The 27860-nt window shown below is 36.6% G+C and overlaps 2 protein-coding genes across 2 annotated transcripts in view; both read right to left on the minus strand.

The window, feature by feature from the left end:
• Nucleotides 1-8993, minus strand: part of LOC134718739 (collagen alpha-2(IV) chain-like) — a 22766-nt gene extending 13773 nt beyond the window's left edge. Inside the window, exons 1-4 of the mRNA XM_063581425.1 lie at nt 8524-8993; nt 6053-7114; nt 3937-4998; nt 2670-3731 (exon numbers count right to left, since the gene is read on the minus strand). Of these exons, the coding sequence (XP_063437495.1) occupies nt 2670-3731; nt 3937-4998; nt 6053-7114; nt 8524-8980 (3643 nt within the window). The 5' untranslated portion in view covers nt 8981-8993. The remainder of the gene's footprint in view (nt 1-2669; nt 3732-3936; nt 4999-6052; nt 7115-8523) is intronic.
• LOC134717828 (collagen alpha-1(IV) chain-like) lies at nt 8985-27004 on the minus strand. The gene is made up of 10 exons (XM_063580322.1): nt 26965-27004; nt 24811-26214; nt 23079-23804; nt 20846-21979; nt 17958-18299; nt 12715-14496; nt 11785-12126; nt 10561-11280; nt 9037-9585; nt 8985-9001 (listed from the first exon to the last, which is right to left on the minus strand). The coding sequence occupies exons 1-10, from the start codon at nt 27002-27004 to the stop codon at nt 8985-8987; spliced, it is 7056 nt and encodes a 2351-aa protein (XP_063436392.1).
• Between the last annotated feature and the right edge of the window lie 856 nt (nt 27005-27860).

Here is a 27860-nt window from a genome sequence, read left to right on the forward strand (position 1 = left end):
TTACAAACACAGTCATAACTAATTTAAAGAGTTATCTCCCTGAACCAAGGTCTAAAAGCAGGTTTGACTGTATATACATTTTCTAAAATCTAATACAATGAAATCCTTTACTGTTAAATAGTGGAGAAGGATTGCATTCTTACAAACAGTGAGACATTTCGACACATGCTAACGAAATCAAAGAATACTAGTTGTCGAAAAAGGCAGTTATTGACTGGATTTTCCTGAGGGAGCTACATGTACCATGAGTTATTTTTTTTAGTGGGGAAGGGCTAGGATGAAATTTGAATAAATAGGCAGGACATGAGTTTTGAGTTAAAAGGCAGAATGTGCAACTTGGCTAAAGAAAATGTCAGGATGACAATTTATGTAAACACATAATAAGGATAAACTTATAAAACTAGAGGCTCAACAGAGCCTGTGTCGCTCACCTTGGTCTATGCGAATATTAAACAAAGGACACAGATGGATTTATAACAAAATTGGGTTTTGGTGATGAGGATGTGTTTGTAGATCTTACTTTTCTTAACATTCTTTGTGCTTACGATTATCTCTATCTATAATGAACTTGGCCTGATAGATTCAGTGGAAAATGTTAGTGAAAATTTACAAATTTTATGAAAATTGTAAAACAAATTAACTAAAAAGGGCAATAACTCCCTTGGGAATCAATTGACCATTTTGGTCATGTTGTCTTATTTGTAGATCTTACTTTGCTTAACATTTTTGCTGTTAACAGTTTATCTCTGTCTATAATAATATTCAAGATAATAACCCAAAACAGCAAAATTTCCATAAAATTACCATTTCAGGGGCAGCAACCTAACAACAGGTTGTCCGATCCATCTGAAGATTTCAGGGCAGATAGATCTTGACCTGATAAACAATTAAACCCCTATGTCAGATTTGCTCTAAATGCTTTGGTTTTTGAGTTATAAGCCAAAAACTGCATTTTATCCCTACATGTATGTTCTATTTTTAGCCGTGGCGGCCATCTTGGTTGATATGCCCGGTCACCGGACACAAATTTTAAACTAAATACCCCAATGATGATTGTGGCCAAGTTTGGTTTAATTTGCCCTAGTAGTTTCAGAGAAGAAATTTTTTCTAAAAGATTACTAAGATTATCGAAAAATTGGTCAAAATTGACTATAAAGGGCCGTGGTGTAGTGGTTAGTGCATCGGACTACTAGCACAAAGGTTCCTGGTTCGATTCCCGTTTGGGATGAAAATTTCAGGAACTCAATTTTCGGCTCTCCCTTGACACCATTTGCGAGTATAGTCTTGAGGAAACTATGATAGTCCGTCGGAAGGGGACGATAAATGGCTGACCCGTGTTAAGAGAGAGCCATATCTCTTGCACGTAAAAGACACCCTTGTAGATTTCGAAAAAGAGTAGGCTAATGCCGCTACAAGGCAGCACTCGCACCCGCAAAGTGGAAAGGGATTAATATAAGTTGCAAAACTTGTTTCCCAATCCACTATAAATAAATATGTTTAAACTAAAGGGCAATTACTCCCTAGGGGATGAATTGACTATTTTGGCCATGTTGACTTATTTGTAGATCTTACTATGCTGAACATTATTGCTGTTTACAGTTTGTCTCCATTTTTAATAATATTCAAGATAATAACCAAAAATAGCAAAATTTCCTTAAAATTACCAATTCAGGGGCAGCAACCTAACAACAGGTTGTCTGATTCATCTGAAAATTTCAGGGCAGATAGATTTTGACCTGATAAACACTTTAACCCCTTGTCAGATTTGCTCTAAATGCATTGGTTTTTGAGTCATAAGCCAAAAACTGCATTTTACCCCTATTTTTAGCCGTGGTGGCCATCTTGGTTGGTATGCCGGGTCACCAGACACAATTTTTAAACTAGATACCTCAATGATGATTGTGGCTAAGTTTGTTTAAATTTGGCCAAGTAGTTTCAGAGGAGAAGATTTTTGTAATAGTTTACAGACGACGAACGACAGACGCCAAGTGATGAGAAAAGCTCACTTGGCCCTTTGGGCCAGGTGAGCTAAAAAGGCAGGACCGAATAGAGAAGAAAAATAAAATGCAGAACAGAGAATACAAATAACAAAAAATACAGGACAACATTTTTCCTACTACACTTGGGCATGTCAATAAATATATTTGAAAAGAAGAATCACACTGGATACATCATAAATAAGAACTCAGACAAATGTCAAAACTTGAATACATGACATTAAGATGCTTTTGCTAAAAATTGTAGATAGTTTCAACTTTTTAAAATTATATAGTTTATGCAAATTGTAAATATTAAAGTAACATTATTCTTATTTTTTTTAATTCCATTCAGTATATCAAATTGTGGACACATCGTAGTGCAAGAATTCATGGTTCATTTGTTTATATCAATGCTTACTATAAACCTTCTAATGAATTTAATTCAAACAGGGTTAAATCATAGGTAAAATGTATGTATTCATACTAATATATTGCTTCATATTTAACGATGGTTGGTTTTCAAATTTTTATGAGGACATACAAAATGATCGAATTGTATGCATTTTCGAAATTCATTTAATGTAAACCAGTTAATATATCCGGAGTTTTATTTTTTCGTCATTTTAACGAATAGTTTCAAAAAGTTCCTAGGCGAAAGTTTAACTTTTGATATAAATTGTAATACACTACCTTTATCTCCTTGGGTGCCTTTGTTTCCTGTCATTCCTTTATCTCCTAACGTTCCCTTGTCTCCTTGTGTTCCTTTATCTCCTTGTATTCCTTTATCTCCTGCTGTCCCTGTGTCACCTTGTGTTCCTTTGTTTCCTGTCATTCCTTTATCACCTATTGTTCCTTTGTCTCCCTGTGTTCCCTTCATTCCTTTGACGCCTTTCATTCCTTGCATTCCTTTCATACCTTTATATCCCGTCTCTCCCTTCATTCCCTTTGCTCCTTTATCTCCTTGTGTTCCTTCTGTTCCAGCCACACCTTTGTCTCCTTGTGTTCCTTTTTCGCCAGTCATGCCTTTAACACCTTTCATACCCTGCATACCCTTCATTCCTTTATATCCTGTTTCACCTTTCATTCCCTTCGTTCCTGACTCTCCTGTTGCGCCTTTATCGCCCAAAGTACCCTTTTCTCCGGTCATTCCTTTGTCTCCTTGTGTTCCTTTGTCTCCTGATGTTCCTTTATTACCTGTCATTCCTTTGTCACCTTGTGTTCCCTTATCTCCCGTCGTTCCCTTATCGCCTTGGGTTCCTTTATTACCTGTCATACCTTTATCTCCTTGTGTTCCTTTTTCTCCTTTCATGCCTTTGACACCTTTCATACCCTGCATACCTTTCATTCCTTTATATCCTGTTTCACCTTTCATTCCCTTCGTTCCTGTCTCTCCTGTTGCGCCTTTATCGCCCAAAGTACCCTTTTCTCCCGTCATTCCTTTGTCTCCCATTGTTCCTTTGTCACCATCAGTTCCTTTGTCTCCATCTGTTCCTTTTGATCCCTTCATTCCTTTGACACCTTTCATTCCCTGCATTCCTTTCATACCTTTATATCCCGTCTCTCCTTTCATTCCTTTAGCTCCTCTATCACCTATTGTTCCCTTTTCCCCAGTCATTCCTTTATCACCTTGAGTTCCCTTGTTTCCTGTCATTCCCTTATCGCCGGTTGTTCCCTTTTCTCCTATCATTCCTTTATCTCCCAATGTTCCCTTTTCTCCCTTATTTCCAGTCATTCCTTTATCTCCTTGCGTACCTAAATAAGTAATGTATCATTAGCATTGCTCACTTGCCACAGGTACAAAAAACTGTGCTCCAACACAAAATTACTTCGAAATATTTAACAAATTCGTACAAACTCTCCTTCCACTAAGATATAAGAAATATATCTCAAACAATTTAAACTTTTAAGAATCAGTCAGATTTCACATAATATAAGGTAAACTACATATAATTCTCACCTTTGTCACCAGCTGTTCCTTTGTCACCATCTGTTCCTTTTGATCCCTTCATGCCTTTGACGCCTTTCATTCCCTGCATTCCTTTCATTCCTTTGTAGCCTGTCTCGCCTTTCATTCCTTTTTCTCCTCTGTCACCTTGTGTGCCTTTTTCTCCAGTCAATCCCTTATCTCCTTGCGTTCCTTTGTCTCCATCAGTTCCTTTATCACCGTCTGTTCCTTTTGATCCTTTCATTCCTTTAACACCTTTCATTCCTTGCATTCCTTTCATACCTTTGTATCCCGTCTCTCCCTTCATTCCTTTAGCTCCTTGTTCCCCATTTGTTCCTTTATCTCCTACTGTTCCCTTGTCTCCTTGCGTTCCTTTATCTCCACCAGTTCCTTTGTCACCAACTGTTCCTTTTGATCCCTTCATTCCTTTGACACCTTTCATTCCTTGCATTCCTTTCATACCTTTGTATCCCGTCTCTCCCTTCATTCCTTTAGCTCCTTTATCACCAATTGTTCCTTTTGGTCCTGTCATTCCTTTATCTCCTTGCGTTCCTTTATCTCCATCAGTTCCTTTGTCTCCGTGTGTTCCCTTTTCACCAGTCATGCCTTTGTCTCCTTGTGTTCCTTTCGTTCCTTTATCACCTAGTGTTCCTTTTTCACCGAATTCTCCTTTGTCCCCTTGTGTACCCTTATCTCCAAGTGTTCCCTTTTGTCCTTTAGCTCCTTTGTCTCCTTGTGTCCCTTTTTCCCCATTCATTCCCTTGACACCTTTCATTCCTTGCATTCCTTTCATTCCCTTATATCCTGTCTCTCCCTTCATTCCTTTTACTCCTTTATCGCCGTGTGTTCCTTTTTCTCCTGTCATTCCTTTGACGCCTTTCATTCCTTGCATTCCTTTCATTCCTTTATATCCGGTCTCTCCCTTCATTCCTTTTGCTCCTTGATCCCCTTCCGTTCCTTTATCTCCTACTGTTCCCTTTGATCCTGTCATACCCTTATCACCCTGTGTTCCCTTTTCTCCTGTCATTCCTTTGTCTCCTGATGTTCCTTTCATTCCTTTATCTCCTTGCGTTCCTACAATTGATAATGCATATATAAAAATATGTTGACTGAGAAATGTATATAAGAACGGTTGTATTAAATCTTCAACTAGTCGAATAAACATTAAGCAGAATTTGAAGACTCCCTTTGTACGATTTATAAGAAATTCTGACCGAAGAAAGTAATTTAAATATTAGTATTATTCTTTTCGTTGTGAAATTCTTCATCAATTTTAGATACAAATAATACTTTAAATACATTTGTTTTACTTGAAACTTGTACATTGTATTTAAGAAATGAATGCTTCTTTTTGAACCTGTATTGGGGTGTAAAAGCGTTGACCGAAGTACATTTTGTATGCAGCGCGGAAGCGCTAAATTCTAAAAATGTGCGCACGGTCAACGCTTTTTCAACCCTATGAAGTTACAAAAAGAAGCATGCAATTCTTATAATTACATTTGTTTAGCTAGGATCATGAAAACACGATTTACATCAAGTTGTAATATATTTTACCTGTGCACTTTATTATGGGACCTCGTGTCTTCAGAAATGATAAGTTTTATTGTGTAATGCAATGGCTTAATGAATAACACGTGATGTGCAGTTAGCCAATCAGAATAACGTTTTATAATGAAACAAACATCTAATGTAATTATTTAATGTTTAACTCTATTTCATCCCATCTATAGAATGTATTTGAAGATTTTGGAAAATATATAGATAAATATAAGCCTTCGTATTAACAATTATAAAACCCTATGTTCGTGTAAAAAAGACAATTTTATTGACAATGTTGTCGTTATTCAATTAAGAATCTTGCAACTTATTCATGTAAAATTCCCTGACAACGAGCCTTGTCCAACATAGAGATATTAATACATAATGAAGATTGTTTTACTTTTTTTCAATTTGATACTTATATTTTATATTCGAGCGTCACTGATCAGTCTTTTGTAGACGATACGCGCGTCTTGTGTATATATAATAATCATGGTATCTATAATGAGTTTATTTAGCTATTATCTTTCTCTTTTAAAAAAGACCCATTCATTATCATGACATTGAGTTATCTATTTATCAATCTTACCTTTATCGCCATCAGTTCCTTTGTCTCCATCTGTTCCTTTTGATCCCTTCATTCCTTTAACCCCTTTCATTCCCTGCATTCCTTTCATTCCTTTATATCCTGTTTCTCCCTTCATTCCTTTGGTTCCCTTATCCCCTTGCGTTCCTTTTGACCCATCCATTCCTTTGACTCCTTTCATTCCCTGCATTCCTTTCATGCCTTTATATCCCGTCTCTCCTTTCATTCCTTTGGTTCCTTGATCTCCCTGTGTTCCCTTTTCACCAATCATACCTTTGTCACCTAGTGTTCCTTTTTCGCCTGTCATTCCTTTGTCTCCCTGTGTTCCTTTTTCACCTGTAGCTCCTTTATCTCCATAAGTTCCCTTATCTCCTTGTGTCCCTTTGTCACCATCTGTGCCTTTCTCTCCTTTCATGCCTTTGACGCCTTTCATTCCCTGCATTCCTTTCATGCCTTTGTATCCCGTCTCTCCCTTCATTCCCTTTGCTCCTTGATCTCCTTGTGTTCCTTTTATGCCGGTCATTCCCTTATCTCCTTGTGTTCCCTTCAATCCAGTCATTCCTTTGTCTCCTTGTGTCCCTTTTTCACCCGTCATTCCTTTGTCGCCCTGCGTTCCTTTGCTTCCAGTCATTCCCTTGTCCCCCTTATCACCATCTGTTCCCTTATTTCCGGTCATTCCTTTGTCACCTTGTGTCCCTTTTTCGCCTTTCATGCCTTTTACCCCCTTCATTCCCTGCATTCCTTTCATTCCTTTGTAGCCTGTCTCGCCTTTCATTCCCTTTGTACCTTGATCACCTAATGTTCCCTTTTCTCCTGCCATTCCTTTAACACCTTTCATTCCCTGCATACCTTTCATTCCTTTGTAACCTGTTTCGCCTTTCATTCCTTTCGTTCCCATGTCGCCTTGTGTTCCTTTTGGTCCTAGCATTCCTTTATCTCCCTGAGTGCCCTTGTTTCCTGTTATACCTTTGTCTCCTTGTGTGCCCTTGTCACCAAGTGTTCCCTTTTCTCCTGTCATTCCCTTGTCCCCAGTTGTTCCTTTCATGCCTTTATCTCCATGTGTTCCTGAAATCATCAAACATGGCATTGTTCATCTAATATGACTGTTTATTGAAGAAAAAAAATCAACATTTAAAAAAATCAACATGAATAAAAATCAAAAGTTGAATGTGAAAAGAACAAAACTTTGTTTACAATTCCTTTTTTAGAAAATCTCTTGATAGCTAAAGAAATCTTTAACATCTTTTTCTATATAAATGAAGTAAAACCTTCCTTTACATATGTTCATTATATTTTACATAAATAAGGCCGTTAGTTTTCTCGTTTGAATTGTTTTACATTGTCTTATCGGGGCCTTTTATAGCCGACTATGCGGTATGGGCTTTGCTCATTGTTGAAGGCCGTACGGTGACCTATAGTTGTAAATGTCTGTGTCATTTTAGTCTTTTGTGGACAGTTGTCTCATTGGCAATCATACCACATCTTTTTTTATATATATATACAGCGGAAGAGTACATTTCTCAAATAAAGTGACTTATGTATTAAAATTCGCAAATGTAGTACGAGTATCCGATTTTCAGATTTATAGCATTAACACATGTAATGTTTAAAAAAAATGTAACACAATCAGAAAATCCTAGACCGAATAAATTTATAAAACCAACGAATTTAATTACTTTAATCGTATAAAAAAGTATTGTTATTGAAAAGGTTTGAATTTAAGCTGACCAAAATCAATCGATTTTACTATCGGATCTGGCTTAACCTCAGAACATTAGGACACAAAGTCTACAAGCATGGGACCAAAACCAGCGACTGCTTAACGTACAGTTGGGTGTGTATTACCCAATGATAACCAAAATACGGGATACAAAATGTTGTGTTGACCCAACTACGGGATACAAAGTGTTGTGTTAACTAATATATGGAATAAAGTGTTCTGTTAACAAACACACAGGGTAAAAAGTTTTATGTAAACAAATATACGGGGTGAGGTTTTTTTTCCCGATCTACGGGGTAAAGGTGTTGTGTTAATTAATGTACGACCTAAAATGTGTTGTTTTAAACAATAAACTAGATAAAAAGTGTTTTTAACCAAGTTACGGAGTAAACCAATATATCAGTAAATAGTGTTATTTATTATATAGTAGACATACATGTATAAATGAATACATAAATATTTAATGGGATAGATGTGTTTAGATTTCTAGGCAAAGCTAGACACGAGTATATACAACACATATTTTATGTATTCCTTTTTCTCCTGTCATTCATTTGTCCCCAAATATTTCAAGAGCCTTCTATTCACAGTAACTTTACTTGTTAGCCAACTATTATGAAATTATCACCAGTAATAACTAATAAACTAACAGTGAGTCTATAATAAGGTTCAAATAAAATAAAATAGAATGTTTTTGAAAAAAGCGACGCATAATTTTTCACCTAACATAAATACAATTGAAATAATACCGTACCTTTTTCTCCAGTCATTCCTTTATCTCCTTCGGTTCCCTTCTCCCCTTTCCTTCCTTTGTCTCCTTGTGTTCCCACCATTCCTTTGTCACCTTGTGTTCCTTTTCTTCCGGTCATTCCCTTATCACCTTGTGTTCCTTTGTCTCCATCAGTTCCTTTATCGCCTTGTGTTCCTTTTTCTCCTTTCATTCCTTTGACTCCCTTCATTCCTTGCATTCCTTTCATACCTTTGTATCCCGTCTCTCCCTTCATTCCTTTTGCTCCTTGTTCGCCTTTATCTCCTGTCGTTCCTTTGTCACCGTCTGTTCCTTTGTTTCCTGTCATTCCCTTATCTCCTTGTGTTCCTTTGTTTCCTGTAACACCTTTGTCACCTAGAGTTCCCTTTTCTCCTTTGTCACCATCTGTTCCTTTGGATCCCTTCATTCCTTTAACACCTTTCATACCTTGCATTCCTTTCATACCCTTATATCCTTGTTCTCCCTTCATACCTTTAGTTCCTTTATCACCTTGTGTACCATCTTCTCCTGTTGCTCCTTTATCGCCAAATGTTCCTTTACTACCATCCTCTCCAGGTTGGCCCTTATCTCCGTCAGTACCTTTTTGTCCTTTCATACCTTTTACACCTTTCATCCCTTGCATTCCTTTCATTCCTTTATAACCTGTCTCTCCCTTCATTCCTTTGACTCCTATATCGCCTTGTGTTCCTTTCATTCCTGTCATTCCTTTGTCTCCCACAGTTCCTTTATCGCCATCAGTTCCTTTGTCACCTTGTGTTCCTTTTGATCCTGTCATTCCTTTAACACCTTTCATTCCTTGCATTCCTTTCATTCCTTTGTAGCCTGTCTCTCCTTTCATTCCTTTGGCTCCTTTATCGCCTTGTGTTCCTTCTGCTCCTTGTATCCCTTTATCCCCTTGAGTTCCTTTTACTCCGGTCATTCCTTTGTCTCCTTGTGTTCCTTTATTTCCTGTCATTCCTTTATCACCTAGTGTACCTTTCTCTCCTGTCATTCCCTTATCACCATCAGTTCCTTTCATCCCCTTGACTCCTTTATCTCCCTGTGTTCCTAGCAATGATAAGAAATTAATATGTAATAATGACTAGATTAACTACATTCACAATGCACGGCGGCATATAGATGGTTTTTTTCAGTGTCCTGCCTATTGTATTTAACCTGTTCTTGTCCTAAACATACATGACATATTGGCCACTGGACGATAAGCAACCAACAATCAATGGCTAGGATGACAAATTTTGACTTGTATTTTTTCAGTTGTAATCTATGCCCTGCCTTTTTATATTAGTTTATCCTGACTTTTTTTACATTAATTGTTATTCTGCCTTTGTTTTGTAAAGTTGCTCATCCTGTCATTTTTTTTCAATTTTTATCCATCAAAATAAAATGAAACTCCCTTAGGGCACGACCACCACTTTGGTGTCTTCTTATGCTGCAACACCAAAGCGGAAATAACCGAAAAACACTGTTTTACAGGACCATACAAATTAAGCTACGTTTCTGTCTTCAAATCCTTAAGAGTTGTTTATGAGAGTAATATTATTCGTATCGTCGTATCTGAATGAATTTCAAAAGAATAAAAATAAACAAGCATTTGTAATTGCAAAGCTAGATTTTTGAACTCCTTAAAGAAGATATAAAACCATGTTGTTTCTTCGACAGATATGGATATTGTTGAATGAAAAATGGAAAGAATGTGTATGATCTATTAATGCATGACACACAACCTCTACGTGAACATAGTGAATCCTATCAATACGAAAAGATTCCTTTTGTTCTTACTCTAAGTCACAGTATGGCATTTGAGATGGTTTAAGGCTAACATCTGCATTCAAGATGTCAACCATCGGTTAAAACGTATTTTTTTAAACCTTAGACAACTCGACTTTTTTTAACTGAGTATTGTGGTAATGTTAACATATAAAGGGAACAAAAAACATAGAAATCTGAAAAGAACAGGCATAGTTTGTCTGGCAATCTTATTGTATAATACACATAATAAAATTGATTCTTTTAAATATGTACCTGTTCCTCCTTTATCTCCTTGTGTTCCTGGCATTCCTTTGTCTCCTTGTGTTCCTTTGTCTCCTGTAGTTCCTTTTGTGCCAGTCATACCCTTGTCTCCTAGTGTACCTTTATCTCCCTTCATGCCTTTAACTCCTTTCATTCCTTGCATTCCCTTCATTCCTTTGTATCCTGTCTCGCCTTTCATTCCCTTGACACCCTTGTCACCCTGTGTTCCTGGCATTCCTTTGTCTCCTTGTGTACCTCCAGATCCTTTCTCTCCCTTATTACCGGTCATTCCTTTATCTCCTTGTGTTCCTTTATTTCCGGTCATTCCTTTGTCTCCCAGAGTTCCCTTTTCTCCCTTCATTCCTTTGACTCCTTTCATACCCTGCATTCCTTTCATGCCTTTATATCCCGTCTCTCCCTTCATTCCTTTAGGTCCTTCAGCACCTTGTGGTCCTTCCTGTCCCTTATCTCCTTGTGTTCCTTTTTCTCCTGTCATTCCCTTATCTCCTAATGTTCCTTTGTCCCCAGTATTTCCTTTGTCTCCTACAGTTCCTTTGTCTCCATCAGTTCCCTTGTCACCATATGTTCCTTTTGATCCCTTCATTCCTTTGACTCCTTTCATGCCCTGCATTCCTTTCATACCTTTATATCCCGTTTCTCCCTTCATTCCTTTAGTTCCTTTATCTCCTTGTGTCCCTTTTGTGCCGGTCATTCCTTTGTCTCCTTGCGTTCCTGTGTTAATTAAATGTAAGTTTTTCTTTTAAATCTCTTTTTTTTAAAGAAGAATTTTTAATATGAAAACATATGTATAACTAGATGCAAGAAGCTTGTATTTGACAGTTCAATGCTGATGGCAAAACATTATGAAATAATGCTGTTTGTTAGTTTTGGGGAAAACTGTAACGACTATGCTTATTAAAAGATCGCACAATTCACAAAAGATAAGAAAGCTTGCAAAACAAATATTAAAACTAATGGTCGGCTTCAAAAAAGAGAGTAATCAATGAAGAACAAGCCACATCTCCTAACTAAGCGCTTCAATGTATATTCATGCTTAATTGTTACAAAGTATTGATAGCTTATTCATCTCTCATGTGAAATAAGTGAAAAAAATCCATCGTGGGTAAATATAGTAGACACTTTTGTCAAGAAGGCCAAAATCATGTTACATGCGCTAATTTACCAGGGCAAGTAGTTTATGATTTTAACAGTATTAATCTTTTACAATTTACTTACCTTTGCCTCCTCCATCGCCAGGTGCACCTTTATCACCTAGTGTACCCTTTGCTCCATTCATCCCTTTGTCACCTAGTGTGCCTTTGTCTCCTTGTGTTCCTTTATCTCCCAGTGTTCCTTTATCGCCATCCGTTCCCTTGTCACCATCTGTTCCTTTTGACCCCTTCATTCCTTTGACGCCTTTCATTCCCTGCATTCCTTTCATTCCTTTGTATCCTGTTTCTCCCTTCATTCCTTTGGTTCCTATATCGCCTTGAGTTCCTTTGTCGCCTATTGTGCCCTTATCACCATCTGTTCCTTTGTCCCCTTGTGTTCCCTTAGATCCAGTTTCACCCTTGACCCCTGCAATCGGTAGAGTGAAGTTGTTACACTGATTTTAAATATGAAAATATACCTTGCGTTAGGACCAATAAATAGTCAGAATAAAAGGTTCAATGAAGTTTTCGTATGAGACAAATGGATGAAAACATCCTATATCATATAAAAAAAAATGTCAGTGAATAATATAAGAAAAAGTGAGAAAAAGATATAAGTTTACGAAAAACATCATTCATCAAATTAAAGAAACGGTTACTTTTAAATGTGTCATCGCCTAATAAATGGTTCTCTTAATTTACATGGTTAAAATTAAGTTCAAATCAATTCCGAAAATATCTTTACGGGTGTTCCTTTGTTGGTTTTCGTGTTCATTCCGTGTGCGAACATGTTCCTTCTAGTATTTTTTCCTGGTGCTATCTTAATATTTCATATAGTTTTGTTCATTACAACTGACAAGGAAAAAGTAGAAAATTGCAAACGAGGTGGATTATATTAAACTCGATTTTTTTTTGCTTTCTTAAATCTATAATGTTAAAGATGATGAAATAGCTCATTCGCAAATAATCAAAATAATGTCATTTAGACGGCAAAAACAGTTCATGTAAATCTCACCTTTATCGCCATCAGTTCCTTTGTCACCATCTGTTCCTTTTGATCCCTTCATTCCTTTAACGCCTTTCATTCCCTGCATTCCTTTCATGCCTTTATATCCCGTCTCTCCTTTCATTCCTTTGGTTCCCTTATCGCCTTGTGTTCCTTGTGTTCCTGTCATTCCTTTATCCCCTTGGGTTCCTTTTGCTCCAGCCATTCCTTTGTCACCTAGCGTTCCTTTTTCTCCAGTCATACCCTTGTCACCTTGTGTTCCTTTTTCTCCGGTCATACCCTTGTCTCCATCTGTTCCTTTTGATCCTTTCATCCCTTTGACACCTTTCATTCCCTGCATTCCTTTCATGCCTTTATATCCCGTCTCTCCCTTCATTCCTTTGTCTCCTTGCGTACCGATCATACCCTTATCGCCTTGTGTTCCCTTTGGTCCAGTCATTCCTTTATCTCCTTGTGTTCCTTTAGTTCCTGTCATACCTTTATCTCCCAGAGTTCCTTTATCACCGTCTGTGCCTTTCTGACCTTTCATTCCCTTGACACCTTTCATTCCTTGCATTCCCTTCATTCCTTTATATCCCGTCTCTCCCTTCATTCCCTTTGTTCCTTTATCGCCCTGTGTGCCCTTTTCTCCTAAATCCCCTTGTGTTCCCTTTTCTCCTGTCATTCCTTTGTCTCCTTGAGTTCCTTTCAAGCCGGTCATTCCTTTATCTCCTTGTGTTCCTTTATCTCCATCAGTTCCTTTGTCACCTTGTGTTCCTTTCTCGCCTGCCATGCCTTTAACACCTTTCATTCCCTGCATTCCTTTCATACCTTTATAGCCTGTCTCGCCTTTCATTCCCTTTGCACCTTGATCACCTTGCGTTCCCTTCTCTCCTATAATTCCTTTATCTCCTTGTGTTCCCTTCAATCCAGTCATTCCTTTGTCTCCTTGTGTTCCTTTTTCGCCTTCCATGCCTTTAACACCTTTCATTCCCTGCATTCCTTTCATTCCTTTGTATCCTGTTTCCCCTTTCATTCCCTTTGTACCTTTATCACCTTGTGTTCCCTTCTCTCCTGACATTCCTTTATCTCCTTGCGTACCGATCATACCCTTATCACCTTGTGTTCCCTTTGACCCAGTCATTCCCTTATCACCTTGTGTTCCTTTTGTTCCTGTCATACCTTTATCTCCAAGAGTTCCTTTATCTCCGTCTGTTCCTTTCTGACCTTTCATTCCCTTGACACCTTTCATTCCTTGCATTCCCTTCATTCCTTTATATCCCGTCTCTCCCTTCATTCCCTTTGTTCCTTTATCGCCCTGTGTGCCCTTTTCACCTAAATCACCTTGTGTTCCCTTTTCTCCTGTCATTCCCTTATCTCCTAGTGTTCCTTTTTCGCCGGTCATTCCTTTGTCTCCAACAGTTCCCTTTTCTCCCTTCATTCCTTTTACCCCTTTCATACCCTGCATTCCTTTTATGCCTTTATATCCCGTCTCTCCCTTCATTCCTTTAGTTCCTTCAGCACCTTGTGGTCCTTCAATTCCCTTATCTCCTTGTGTTCCTTTTTCTCCTGTCATTCCCTTATCTCCTAGTGTTCCCTTTTCGCCGGTCATTCCTTTGTCTCCATCAGTTCCTTTGTCTCCATCAGTTCCCTTGTCACCATCTGTTCCTTTTGATCCCTTCATTCCTTTTACGCCTTTCATTCCCTGCATTCCTTTCATACCTTTATATCCCGTTTCTCCCTTCATTCCTTTAGTTCCCTTATCTCCTTGTGTACCCTTGGTGCCAGTCATTCCTTTGTCTCCCTGCGTACCTGTGTTAAGTAAAAGAAAGTTGCTAAAAAAAATATTCCCTTATAAAAATAGATTTTGTTAATCTAAAAACGTATGTATTACTAGTTGCATTAAGACATAGACAATATATTTCTATTGAACCACAAAGTTCAATTAGTTGTCACGAATCAGAACGTATCGAGTAGCAACTATTTATGACTTTGACAGTTCAATTATTGATTTTTTCATTTATTAGAAAAGTTTTATCGCTAAATATCATCCATTTTTATACCAATTGAAATCTCTTGACTTAAGAGGTAGTGTTGTTTGCCATTAAACATTCTCTTGACTTAAGAGGTAGTGTTGTTTGCCATTAAACATTCTCTTGACTTAAGAGGTAGTGTTGTTTGCCATTAAACATTCTCTTGACTTAAGAGGTAGTGTTGTTTGCCATTAAATATTGATTTGCTGTTATTGAATATCAATTGTATAGTCGACCACGGATTATCGGGCACGACCTACGTACCCTTTCGAAAAAAACCTGCGTTTGCCACCCGTTTCCATGTGGTTTGTTTAATCATACTTTTTTCTATAACAGTCAATTTAATTTGACAATTTTGAGAGGGGTTTCTGTGTCCATTTTTTGTAATACTGTAAAAATTCTGGGTAGAACTCTTATGAGACTGTTTGAAAGAAAGCTCTTATTCTAATTTGGATTAATTGCCATCATATGTAGTTGATCATGAACTATACGTCAGTGTGTTCCAGGTATTCTATAGGAGTTATGGGACTATTTTTGGGGGAGTATTGTAAGATTCATACATGTACGTTGTGAACGCAACTCTTCTAAGTTTTTTTGACATAGTTACTCTCGTATACATATAGTACATTTACCATATTGTGACATGCCCGGCGAAGAAGGATTGTTTTCTTAGGTCATGTTGACGGTTATGCTTCGACTTATTGCCGCCCTAGCATCTATCAACAATAATTCATTCAAGAAATACGGTAGCTTAACACATATGGAAATTCACATACGGAAATTAAGAATACGGAAATTTAGAATACGGAAATTTGATGTAGACATCATATTGTGTGGTGTCTTTTAATTCAATTGTGCACATTTCATATAATGTTACGTAAACAAAAAGCTACTCAATATTTCTTCTTTATGCATATTTTTTTCAACACACAAAGCTGGCCTAGAAAAACACTATAGTTTGAATAAGCCACTAATTAAGGTGGTACCAAACACTTTAACTAAAATTAACTTGACTCGTTTAATCAATATCTCAATAATTACATTAGATGTAAGTTTCATTATAATACGTTATTCTGATTGGCTAACATGTTATTCCGTAAACAATTGCATCAGACAATAACATTTATCATGCATGATGACACGAGGTCCCACAAAAAAGTGCACAGGTGAATTAAATAAAACTGGATAAAAATCGCGTTTTCATGATTTTAGCTAAAAAAATGTAATTATAAGTATTGAATACTTCTTTTTGAAACTTTATAGGGTTGTAAAAGCGTTGACCGTGCGTACATTTTTAGAATGAAGCGCTTCCGCGCTTCATACAAAATGTACTTCGGTCAACGCTTTTACCACCCAATAAATTTACAAAAAGAAGCATTCAATTCTTAAATAAAAATGTGATTGACCCCTTGATAAATCAAAGCCTGAAAGGCTGTAAAAGCAATTGCTGCCATGTTTATGTTTTGGGGACTTTTTTTTCATCCATAAGAATTAAACATGACAGGAGTGTTGTCTAGTGAGAATTAAGAAGGTTTTAACTTTATATCAATTAAAGACTTTAGCAGAAAGTCATTTTTAATATGTTTTATATTTCACAAGGAGACAACACGTTTACCAGACTAAATTTGGGGTCAAATATACATGTGCTGAAACATATAACTCCAAGAGAAATATTATGGATTATCCCCTAGTAGTGTTTGTAACTGGGCAATAATTTCCTTTATTGATTTAATTTTCATAATTAATTTAAATTTAACACTTCAGTTAAAACATTTCAACTTTCCAGACGCAAATGTTGAAAAACGGGAAAGAAACAAAATATTTTACAAGACATAAACATGTAAAAAAATAAATATATATTTCAGCTGACTAAAAATATTTTCATAATGTTACTTTGTCATCATTTCTTAAAAACTAAATCCCAAACATTATTGCTCAGTTGATATGTGTCATCCTCATGCGGTACGAGATAACTATAATTCTCATGCAATCCCGAAAAGAGGGGCCATCACAGACAAACATGACATCAAATCGTCATTATACGAACAAGAACAAACAGCTCTAAGTTGCTTTGATATTTATCCAATTTTCAGGAAACATTGTGAAAATGATCTTCAATATTTCGAAAACATGTGAAATAAAATTGCAAACACGGTGGACCGTCGAGGGTCAACAAACGTAGTAGACTCGTCCATTGGAAAGACGAGGATAATGGTTTCATCATTTGTCATGCATACCCAGTTTTGAATATGATATCCAAAAAGGATGTACTTTTTTTAATCTATGAAACTAGAAAATTCCAAATTGTAAATATCTCTTCATCTGTACTTGGCATCTATCACGTTTGGACGGGTCCATTTCATTAGTAAGGTGATCGATAAATCTTACGGAGTATGACAAAAAAGGAAAACAAACTTATTGTTATGTGTTTTTAACAAGGGTTTCGTTCCTCCAAATTATTTGCGCAAACAAATCAACAAAATAGGTCAGTTAACTTTGTCTATTTTTAGATTACAGGTCATCATTTGACACTACGTATAACCTGATAACCTGTGTAGTGATTTTGATTTTACGATAAATTTATGAATGAACGATAAATTTATGAATGAACGACAACTTTATGAATGAACAAGAGCACCTGACCTCTTTCTTAAAAAAAAACACCAATTAAACATATAAAACCGTATATCATAAAAGATAATTCAGTCAAATTTTCAATACTAATCAACAACTGAAATGATTCCATATTTTGTTGAAACATCGTACGAACGGAAAACGGAATCACAGGTATAAAAATGCATTTTTTTCACTCGGACGTCTATGTTTTTTGATAGTCAAACGGTTGTCCCCCTAAATACAAAAATACATCTACAAGAACGTATGCTGAAACTTCTTAAATCCACTAAAGTTTTTCAAAAGTTTCAAGCTATGTATTGCATTAGAAAACATACATAGGTGTTTAAGAATGACAGACCAGGAGCCTGTTTAACAAAATACTATGGCTTGATCTGGGCGGAGTCTCTGATCTGGGTCACAAAGATGGCCACACGCGACGGCATGAAAGCAATTGCTTTAAAAATTGAACCACATACTTTATCGGAAAATTTTCTTTGGACGCACACAAATTTTTTATCAACTAGAAGCTTGATATTTCCGTAACAGTAGAAACGTTCCGCTGATTTTTACAGAGTTATCTCCCTATAGAGAAATGTACAATCTTAAATCTAAATTTAAAAATACCTTTATTTCCAGTTTCGCCCTTTTCGCCTTTATCACCCTGTGTACCCTTATTTCCTGTCATTCCTTTATCCCCTAATGTCCCCTTTTCTCCTTTCATTCCTTTATCTCCTTGTGTTCCTTTTAGTCCTGTCATTCCTTTGTCTCCTTGTGTTCCTTTATCTCCAGTAGTTCCTTTGTCTCCATTTGTTCCTTTGTCACCATCTGTTCCTTTTGATCCTTTCATCCCTTTGACGCCTTTCATTCCCTGCATTCCTTTCATGCCTTTATATCCCGTCTCTCCCTTCATTCCTTTGGCTCCTTTGTCTCCTTGTGTTCCTTTTGGTCCAACAACTCCTGGCGCTCCTGTTGGAATCAGTCAGATTTTCAATTCAGACAAAATTATGAAAGAACGTATTAGACTTAAATAAGCAGTAGAATGCTACATTATAATATAATGTATTAATGTTTTTCTTGAAATTTTACGATACTCGGAAAAAAGTTATTGTAATATGAAACAATAGTATCTAGAACCAAGAAATAAATGACCACATCAAACGACAATAAATAGAACCATGCACATATATCATGCAGGCAGGTTCTCGGACACCATCTCGCATTATGGATCATTTAAAAAAAGTGTTATTGTATTTACATGGAAATTATTTGAAAGTTTAATTGTTGAAAGGAAATCCTCCCATGTAATGTTGCACAAGCACAAAATTTATTTACAGGAATATTAACAGTATATACAAAGTACGTTGGCAAATATGTAGATTTGACATTATATGAAATGTCTTGTTAAATAAAATATATGAACGGTCGACAATGTCTCCTTCATGACAGTCTTGAACATTAAAACTAAATATTAAATAAAAGACACTGCTTTTTGTCGAGCCTTCGACTTTAGTCGAAAAAGCGAGACTAAGCGATCCTACATTCCGTCGTCGTCGTCGGCGTCGTCGGCGGCGTCCACAAATATTCACTCTGTGGTTAAAGTTTTTGAAATTTTAATAACTTTCTTAAACTATACTGGATTTTTACCAAACTTGGACAGAAGCTTGTTTATGATCATAAGATAGTATCCAGAAGAAAATTTTGTAAAAATAAAATTCCATTTTTTCCATATTTTACTTGTAAATGGACTTAGTTTTTCTGAGGGGAAACATTACATTCACTCTGTGGTTAGGGAGCTACCATTTGATTTTTATAGGGGGGCAGGATGAAAATTTTTGTCCTGCATTTATTTTTAGCTGTAATCTCTGTCCTGCCTTTTTATTTTTCACTCTGTTCGGTCCAGCCTATTTTTTTTTTAGTTTATCCTGCCTTTTTTTTTACCTAAATTGTCGTCCTGACTAACTTTTTTTGCAAGTGTCTCATCCTGACTTTTTTTTTTACTCAAAACTCCTATCCTGCCTATTTTTTTCAAATTTCATCCTAGCCCCCCTCCCCTTTTTAAATTAAAAATTTTAATAACTTTTTTAAACTATCCTGGGTTTGTACAAAACTAGGACAGAAGCTTGTTTATGATCATAAGATAGTATCCAGAAGTAAATTTTGTTAAAAAATAAATCATTTTTTTCCATATTTTACTTTTTAATGGACTTAGTTTTTCTGCGGGGAAACATTACATTCACTCTGTGGTCCAAAATTAGACAGAAGCTTATTTATGATCATAAGATAGTAACCAGAAGTAAATTTTGAAGAAAGAAAAATCCACTTTTTCGGGTTTTACTTTTAAATGCCCAGGACTTTGATTTTCTTCCAGTTAACATTACATACGTGTATTAAAAGTCTACAGTTTTTAAAGCATTTATTAGATTCATAAACTATGCTGGATTATTACCAAACTTGGACAGTAGCTTCTTACAATCAAAAGATTGTATCAAGAGGAATATTTTTATTGATTTTTTTCCTCATTTTTGTTGAGCCTGTGATTTACAACACAAGTAGGCGAGACACTGGGTTCCGCGGAACCCTTACAATTTTTTTCAGAATAATCAGCGACCTCTTTTTGCCAAAAAACTATATTATCCACACTGATGTTTGTCAACACTTGTATCTAGACCAAATAATTGGACTTTTTGTTTTAACATTGAGCTATTATAGTCTGAATTATAGTATCTGAAATATCAATGACTCTGTCTAAAAACCAAATCAGAATTTTACGAAACATGGACAGAGAGGTAATTTGAAAAATAATGGTTTCTGTATTTACAGATTGAACGACCTTTATCCGTTTGATATTTGAATAAAATGTGGGGTTATTTGTCTAAAGACCCCTATTATTGTGTCAAGCCTCTTCTGAATTCTAAAACCTTGTAGCAGACGTTTTTCAGGGATCAAGAGATATTCTCGTTTGATAAAATATTTTTTTTAACGATAGCAAACAAATATTCCTTTTAAATTCCCAAAGTTTTTTTATCGAACAGATGGATTTATTTTTTTCATTCATAAATAGCTTTAACATACATTATGGAATTATTTGGGTTTTTTTGGCATTATTTACTTTTTTTAAACTTTCATGGGATCTTACGAAACTTGAAAATAATTTGATCAAGAGTACGTTATAGCATGTAAAGAAAATAATCGATTGTTTTTATTTTGTGCGCAATTCCACCCTCAAAACATTGTTGACTGGAAGCAGCATTGGCGCAAGGCAGACACAGGTTTCCATGGGATCCGTTACGAATTGGGCAAATATGACTACTTAGGGAAATACAAACACCACCAAAAATCTGTCTCTGAGTTATCAAAAGTAACACCAACAAAACGGTAAAAATATAATGTGAAACTAGTAATTTTTAAATAAATTTTGAATGCAGTTGATCCACTTCAAAATATGCAGTGTTTTTACCTTTAAGCATGCACTAAAAAATCAATTAAGCTTACATAAGAATAAAAACAAGTACCTTTATCTCCATCTGTTCCCTTATTTCCTGTCATGCCCTTGTCTCCTTGTGTTCCTTTCAGACCAGTCATGCCTTTGTCTCCTTGTGTTCCCTTTTCACCAGTCATTCCCTTATCACCAAGTGTTCCTTTATCGCCCGCTGTTCCTTTGTCACCGTCAGTTCCTTCATTTCCTGTCATCCCTTTATCACCCTGTGTTCCTGGTAACCCTTTGTCACCATCTGTTCCTTTTGATCCCTTCATTCCTTTGACTCCTTTCATACCCTGCATTCCTTTCATACCCTTGTATCCTGTTTCTCCCTTCATTCCTTTGATTCCTTGGTCACCTTGTGTTCCTTTTTCTCCGGTTTCCCCTTTATCTCCAAGTGTTCCTTTGTCACCGTCTGTTCCTTTGTCACCGTCGGTTCCCTTGTTGCCTTTCATTCCTTTAACGCCTTTCATACCCTGCATTCCCTTCATACCCTTGTATCCTGTTTCTCCTTTCATTCCTTTAATTCCTTTATCACCTTGTGTTCCTTTTTCTCCCTTGTCACCATCTGTTCCTTTGGACCCTTTCATTCCTTTAACTCCTTTCATTCCCTGCATTCCCTTCATACCCTTGTATCCTGTTTCTCCCTTCATTCCTTTGATTCCTTTATCACCTTGTGTTCCTTTTTCTCCTGTTTCCCCTTTATCTCCCAGTGTTCCTTTGTCACCGTTTGTTCCTTTGTCTCCGTCGGTTCCCTTGTTTCCTTTCATTCCTTTATCTCCAAGAGTTCCTTTATCCCCTGTCGTTCCTTTATCTCCCTGTGTTCCCTTTGGTCCTGTCATTCCTTTGTCACCTAGAGTTCCCTTTTCTCCTTTATCACCATCTGTTCCTTTGGACCCTTTCATTCCTTTAACTCCTTTCATACCCTGCATTCCCTTCATACCCTTGTATCCTGTTTCTCCTTTCATTCCTTTAGTCCCTTTATCACCTAGTGTTCCCTTTTCTCCTGTTTCCCCTTTATCTCCAAGTGTTCCTTTATCTCCTGTCGTCCCTTTATCACCTTGTGTTCCCTTATTCCCTGTTTCACCTTTGTCTCCATCAGTACCTTTTTCTCCTTTATCACCCAGTGTTCCTTTTTGTCCCTTGTCTCCTTGTGTACCGTCACCACCTATGAAGAAGCATTTTATATTTTATACGCATATCTTATCGAAACGTTGTTTTTAGAGAAAATCAAAACCCTCCCAAACCAAATGCTCAAAAAACGAAGACGATGATAAGTTACGCCTATCACCGTGAACGTATTATAAACCGTTCCGATTGATTGGTTAATTTTTGGTTGCTTAACGTCCAGTGGCAAATATTTCATGCATGTTAAGGACTATAATAAACCGTTATGTAGTATGGTCATAATTTATAATGATTAGAAATCAGTTCCTTTAAAATGTTTGCATAAATGTGTATGTTTTCAAATAGCTATCTGAAAAAAGGCACACTGTTCCATTAGAGTCTACTAAAATATAAACTATTAAGAATAAAACGAAAAGATCATTCACGAATTTAAACATCGCAGGATGAATCTTTTTTTTTTCATTTGGTTAAGCTATCGGATTTCCTACACAAAGGTTACTGGTTCGATCCCCGTTCCGGGATAAACATTTCAGGGACTGAATTACCAGCTCTCCCTTGACACCATTTGCGAGTATGGTCTTGAGGAAACGATGATGGTCCGTCGGAAGGGGACGATAAATGGCTGATTCGTGTTAAGAGAGAGACATATCTCTTGCATGTTAAAGACACCCTTGTAGATTTCGAAAAAGAGCAGGATAATGCCGCTACAAGGCTGCATTCGCACCCGCAAAGTGGAAAGGGGTTAATATAAGTTGCAAAAACTTGTTTCCCAATCTACTATAAATAAATGTGTTGAAACAAAACTATGAAATATTACCGATTGTGTTTATTTTGTGTCATCGTGTATATCACGATCTTGATTTGATAGTTCTTATTTTTTTTGGCATTTTTAATTATTAATCTTGACTAGACAAATACAAGGAACATTCATATATTACCGAATAACCGAAACCTTAATATCTCTCTACCTTAAGCTTTCTCCCAAGTTATCAAATATATGAATTACGGTTTGACTTAAACAGGATAAGATAATCGTTGTTTTTCTACGCGTTTATTTTTCACTTTCGGTAAATTGTTTTACCTGTTCTAGTTTTTGTTTTATTGCAATAGTAGAATCTTTTTTCCTTCTTTCATATTACATGTAGGTCGATCCGTAAATACTAAGATTGCACTGTGTAACACCGAGCTTCCAGACAATAAAAAATATAAATACAAAAAAACAAAATTTACATTACCTTTATCTCCTTGTGTTCCTTTATCTCCCTGTGTTCCTTTAATTCCCTTAACACCTTTCATTCCTTGCATTCCTTTCATGCCTTTATATCCCGTTTCTCCTTTCATTCCTTTAGTTCCTTTATCTCCTTGTGTTCCTTGCTCTCCTGGCATCCCTTTATCTCCTTGCGTTCCTTTATCTCCATCAGTTCCTTTATCACCATATGTTCCTTTGGATCCCTTCATTCCTTTAACTCCTTTCATACCCTGCATTCCCTTCATACCCTTGTATCCTGTTTCTCCTTTCATTCCTTTAATTCCTTTATCACCTTGTGTTCCTTTTTCTCCTGTTTCCCCTTTATCTCCTAGTGTTCCTTTATCTCCTGTCGTTCCTTTATCTCCATTGGTTCCCTTGTCTCCTTGTGTTCCTTTATCTCCAATAGTTCCTTTATCCCCTGTCGTTCCTTTATCTCCCTGTGTTCCCTTTGGTCCTGTCATTCCTTTGTCACCTAGAGTTCCCTTTTCTCCTTTATCACCATCTGTTCCTTTTGATCCCTTCATTCCTTTAACTCCTTTCATACCCTGCATTCCCTTCATACCCTTGTATCCAGTTTCTCCTTTCATACCTTTAGTCCCTTTATCACCTTGTGTTCCTATTTACAAATCAAATATAAATACAAAATATTTGGAAAATACCAGAATATACCGCAGCTTACAATACTCATAATATTTGATTTACGGTATTCTGTATTAGTTAACATTAAATATTGCACATTTGTTTCTATTCATTTGAAATGTTTCAATCTTAGGTTTGTTTTTTTCCTTGGTGGCATCTTTATGTTCTTTCAAACTTCCATATTTAAAAAAAAACACAAGGCGCAATATAAGCTAAAAGGGCAACCAACTGTGGACAATGTAAATCGAAACTGCCACAGGAAACGTTTACGAAAACACAGAGTTTATAGAGTTGACAAGTTTGACTGAAGTAAGAACATTTGACGACAAACTAAGAACACTTATTTTGGAAGAATTTTTCACTGAAACAGAATTGACGGCCTCAAACAAAACATGCAGTTCTTTGATAGAAGTTGAACTGTCGTTTTTTCTCTCTCTCTCGATAAACTATCACGTCCTATAATTCATCAAACATTTAATATAAAAAAGAAGATGTGGTATGATTGCCAATGAGACAAGATGAACTCTCTACAATAAGTCCACTTAAGTGGGTAGATCATTTGTCTCGGAGCTAACTCTTAAAATCATATTGTTTTCTAAACAGTATATCCCCTTAAATTATATACATGTACCAATATTCTGGTCGAAATCAAGACACATTCAATAAGTATACACTCTCAAATACATTAACTGATTAAGTGAAGGAGTATATATACATATATTTCAAGACAAAAAAAAAAAAAAACAAGATACTAGTAGTTCTCTGTACCGTAAATATATCCTAAATATCCTGATTTTTCAGAAATTATTGCCAGCTTTTATCATTGCGAAAAATGCGAAAGAAACTTGTGATCGCATTTTTAAATTTATATATAAATAAAACAGGACTTTTCTCAAAATGGCATTTCAGTCTAAAATGAAAAAATGCAATAATAAATGCACACAATAGTTTTTGAATCTACAGTATCTAAATTCAAATCTCACCTGGTTGTCCTTTATCTCCATCGGTTCCCTTGTTTCCTGTCATTCCTTTATCTCCTAGAGTTCCTTTGTCTCCTTGTGTTCCTTTGTCTCCTAATGTTCCTTTGTCGCCTGTCGTTCCCTTGTCACCTTGTGTTCCTTTCGCTCCTTTGATACCCTTCATTCCTTGCATACCTTTCATGCCTTTGTAGCCTGTTTCTCCTTTCATTCCTTTATCTCCTAGAGTTCCTTTGTCTCCTTGTGTTCCTTTGTCTCCTAGTGTTCCTTTGTCGCCTGTCGTTCCCTTGTCGCCTTGTGTTCCTTTCACTCCTTTTGCACCCTTCATTCCTTGCATACCTTTCATGCCTTTGTAGCCGGTTTCTCCTTTCATTCCTTTATCTCCTTGAGTTCCTTTCATGCCTATCATTCCTTTGTCCCCTTGTGTTCCTTTCTCTCCTATCATTCCTTTATCTCCTTGCGTTCCTTTGTCTCCATCAGTTCCTTTGTCGCCTTCTGTTCCTTTTGCACCTTTCATTCCTTTCACACCTTTCATTCCCTGCATTCCTTTCATTCCTTTGTAACCTGTCTCGCCTTTCATTCCTTTTGTTCCCATATCTCCTTGGGTTCCCTTTGCGCCTTTCATTCCTTTGTCACCTTGCGTTCCCGATGGACCTTTTGGTCCATCTTCTCCTATTGCTCCTTTGTCGCCAACTGTGCCTTTATTACCAGTCACTCCTTTATCTCCATCTGTTCCTTTTGATCCCTTCATTCCTTTAACTCCTTTCATTCCTTGCATTCCCTTCATTCCTTTGTAGCCTGTTTCGCCTTTCATTCCTTTAGTTCCTTTATCGCCTTGTGTTCCTTTTTCACCTGTATCACCTTTATCTCCTTGTGTTCCCTTCTGTCCTGTCATACCTTTGTCTCCATCTGTTCCTTTAGATCCCTTCATTCCTTTCAATCCTTTCATTCCTTGCATTCCTTTCATACCTTTATAGCCTGTCTCGCCTTTCATTCCTTTCGTTCCTTTATCACCTAATGTTCCCTTTTGACCTGTCATACCCTTATCACCCGTGGTTCCTTTTCCTCCTGTCATTCCTTTATCTCCTTGCGTTCCTTTATCTCCATCAGTTCCCTTGTCACCTAATGTCCCTTTGTCTCCTTTCATTCCTTTAACTCCTTTCATTCCCTGCATTCCTTTCATTCCTTTGTAACCTGTTTCGCCTTTCATTCCTTTCGTTCCCTTATCGCCCTGTGTTCCTTCTGGTCCTGTCATTCCTTTATCTCCTTGTGTTCCCTTTTCACCTTTATCTCCGATAGTTCCCTTTTTTCCCGTCATTCCTTTGTCGCCTTCTGTTCCCTTGTCTCCTACAGTTCCCTTATCTCCTTGTGTTCCTTTTAGTCCTGTCATTCCTTTGTCTCCTTGTGTTCCTTTAATAAAAAATAAATTATATTAACGAGATATAAGATGAAATATATATGTTTACGTGATTTCTACAGGTTTTAGGTAGCACCTAAATCAGAATAATTGTCCGACGATTATTTAATTCTACAAGTTTTCACAAATATACACGGATAGTTTTGTTCTGTTTTATTTCATTTTATGTGGATTGTTGTATCCTGGTCGACAAATACAGGGAGTTGTTTAGTCTGTTAATGTGTCAATTTGCCGTTTCGGAATCTAACCCTGTCTGAGTAATATTTTCAAATGCTTACACCAACACGTCGTTATTTGCTAACAACGTCGCAAACAATTGAAATTAAACCAATGGCATGACTTGGTTTTTATTTTAGGGTACGAACAATAAAGGTACCCATAGTATTTTAGCTTTTGAAACGGAGGATTGGGTTTTATTTCCGATGGGTAATTTTGACTGAGTCTTGTTTTTAATGGCGTTTAAAGATTTTATCGTAGAAGATTCCAACCCTGCAAACATGTCTGATCCCGATCCTTTTTAATTTTTTGTCAGTTGTTCGAGTTTTGTTTTTGTGTTGTTGCTTTTTTTTTTAAATTAGGTTTATCTGTATAGTGTTATCATGAAATGTTCTTCCCTGTAATAAAAGAGGGACGAAAGATACCAGAGGGACAGCCAAACTAATAAATCGAAAATAAACTGACAACGCCATGGCTAAAAATGGAAAGAACAAACAAACAGACAATAGTACTGTACTTTGAAATACTTTCATGGAACACAGTGATAATGAATATTCCCTCTAGCATGTTTGATTTCGTATAACGAAGGACGTTACCCCCCCCCCCTCTTGTTTTTGTATATCATTAACAGACATGAGGATTCAAAAATTCTGCGTCACTCACCTATGTCAATACGCGTATTTAACAATATTATAGGCACTATAAAACGTTGTGGATAAGAATAGAACATATGATATTTTTGTCTATTTACAGTTTCTGAAGGACACCTACGGGTGCGGGTGTTTCTCGCTACATTGAATACCCATTTGTAGCCTTCGGCTGTTGTCTGCTCTATGGTCGGGTTGTTGTCGCTTTGACACATTCCCTATAACCTTTCTCAATTTTATCTCTCTAAAATTTTAGCCCAAACCCCAAAATGGTTGACAAAATCGGCATTACTGAAAATCGTCATTTAATGGCAATAAATTCTATCAAAAGCCTACCGTGGATGCCATTTGAGGGTACTAACTCCTATCAAGAGTCTACCATGGGTGTTGATTTAATATGACTTATTAAAAATCTTACTTTGCTCATAATTTTTACTTTTAAATTGTTCATCTGTCTTTTATCATTTTATAGATAATAGAGAAAAGGGGTAAAAGTTACTGCTTAGAGGTAACAATTATCATTGAAGAGCAAGATCTCTAATAGAGTGTCGACTTAACATTTCGTCCATGTTGTCTCCTTATCAGATCTCAACTTGCTGATCATTTTTTGCTATTTAAAGATAAAAGGCAAACATACTAAATTTTGTATGACGTTCATTATTACTGAACTAGTTCAAATATTTGTTAAGGGGCCAGCTGAAGGACGCCTCCGCTTTCGGGAGTTTCTCGCTGCATTTAAAACCCATTAGTGGCTTTTGAATGTTGACGCTCTTTGG

This window comes from Mytilus trossulus, chromosome 5, assembly GCF_036588685.1.
Source record: "Mytilus trossulus isolate FHL-02 chromosome 5, PNRI_Mtr1.1.1.hap1, whole genome shotgun sequence".
Classification (NCBI taxonomy): domain Eukaryota; kingdom Metazoa; phylum Mollusca; class Bivalvia; order Mytilida; family Mytilidae; genus Mytilus; species Mytilus trossulus.

Coding starts and splice junctions, on each gene's coding strand:
- LOC134717828 (XM_063580322.1), bottom strand. CDS start 27,004: ATGCTAGAGGGAATATTCATTATCACTGTGTTCCATGAAA. Junction 21,980..23,078: donor ATTTACGGATCGACCTACAT/GTAATATGAAAG, acceptor GCTTCTTCATAG/GTGGTGACGGTACACAAGGA. Junction 18,300..20,845: donor GGGAACAGATGGAGATAAAG/GTACTTGTTTTT, acceptor TGATTCCAACAG/GAGCGCCAGGAGTTGTTGGA.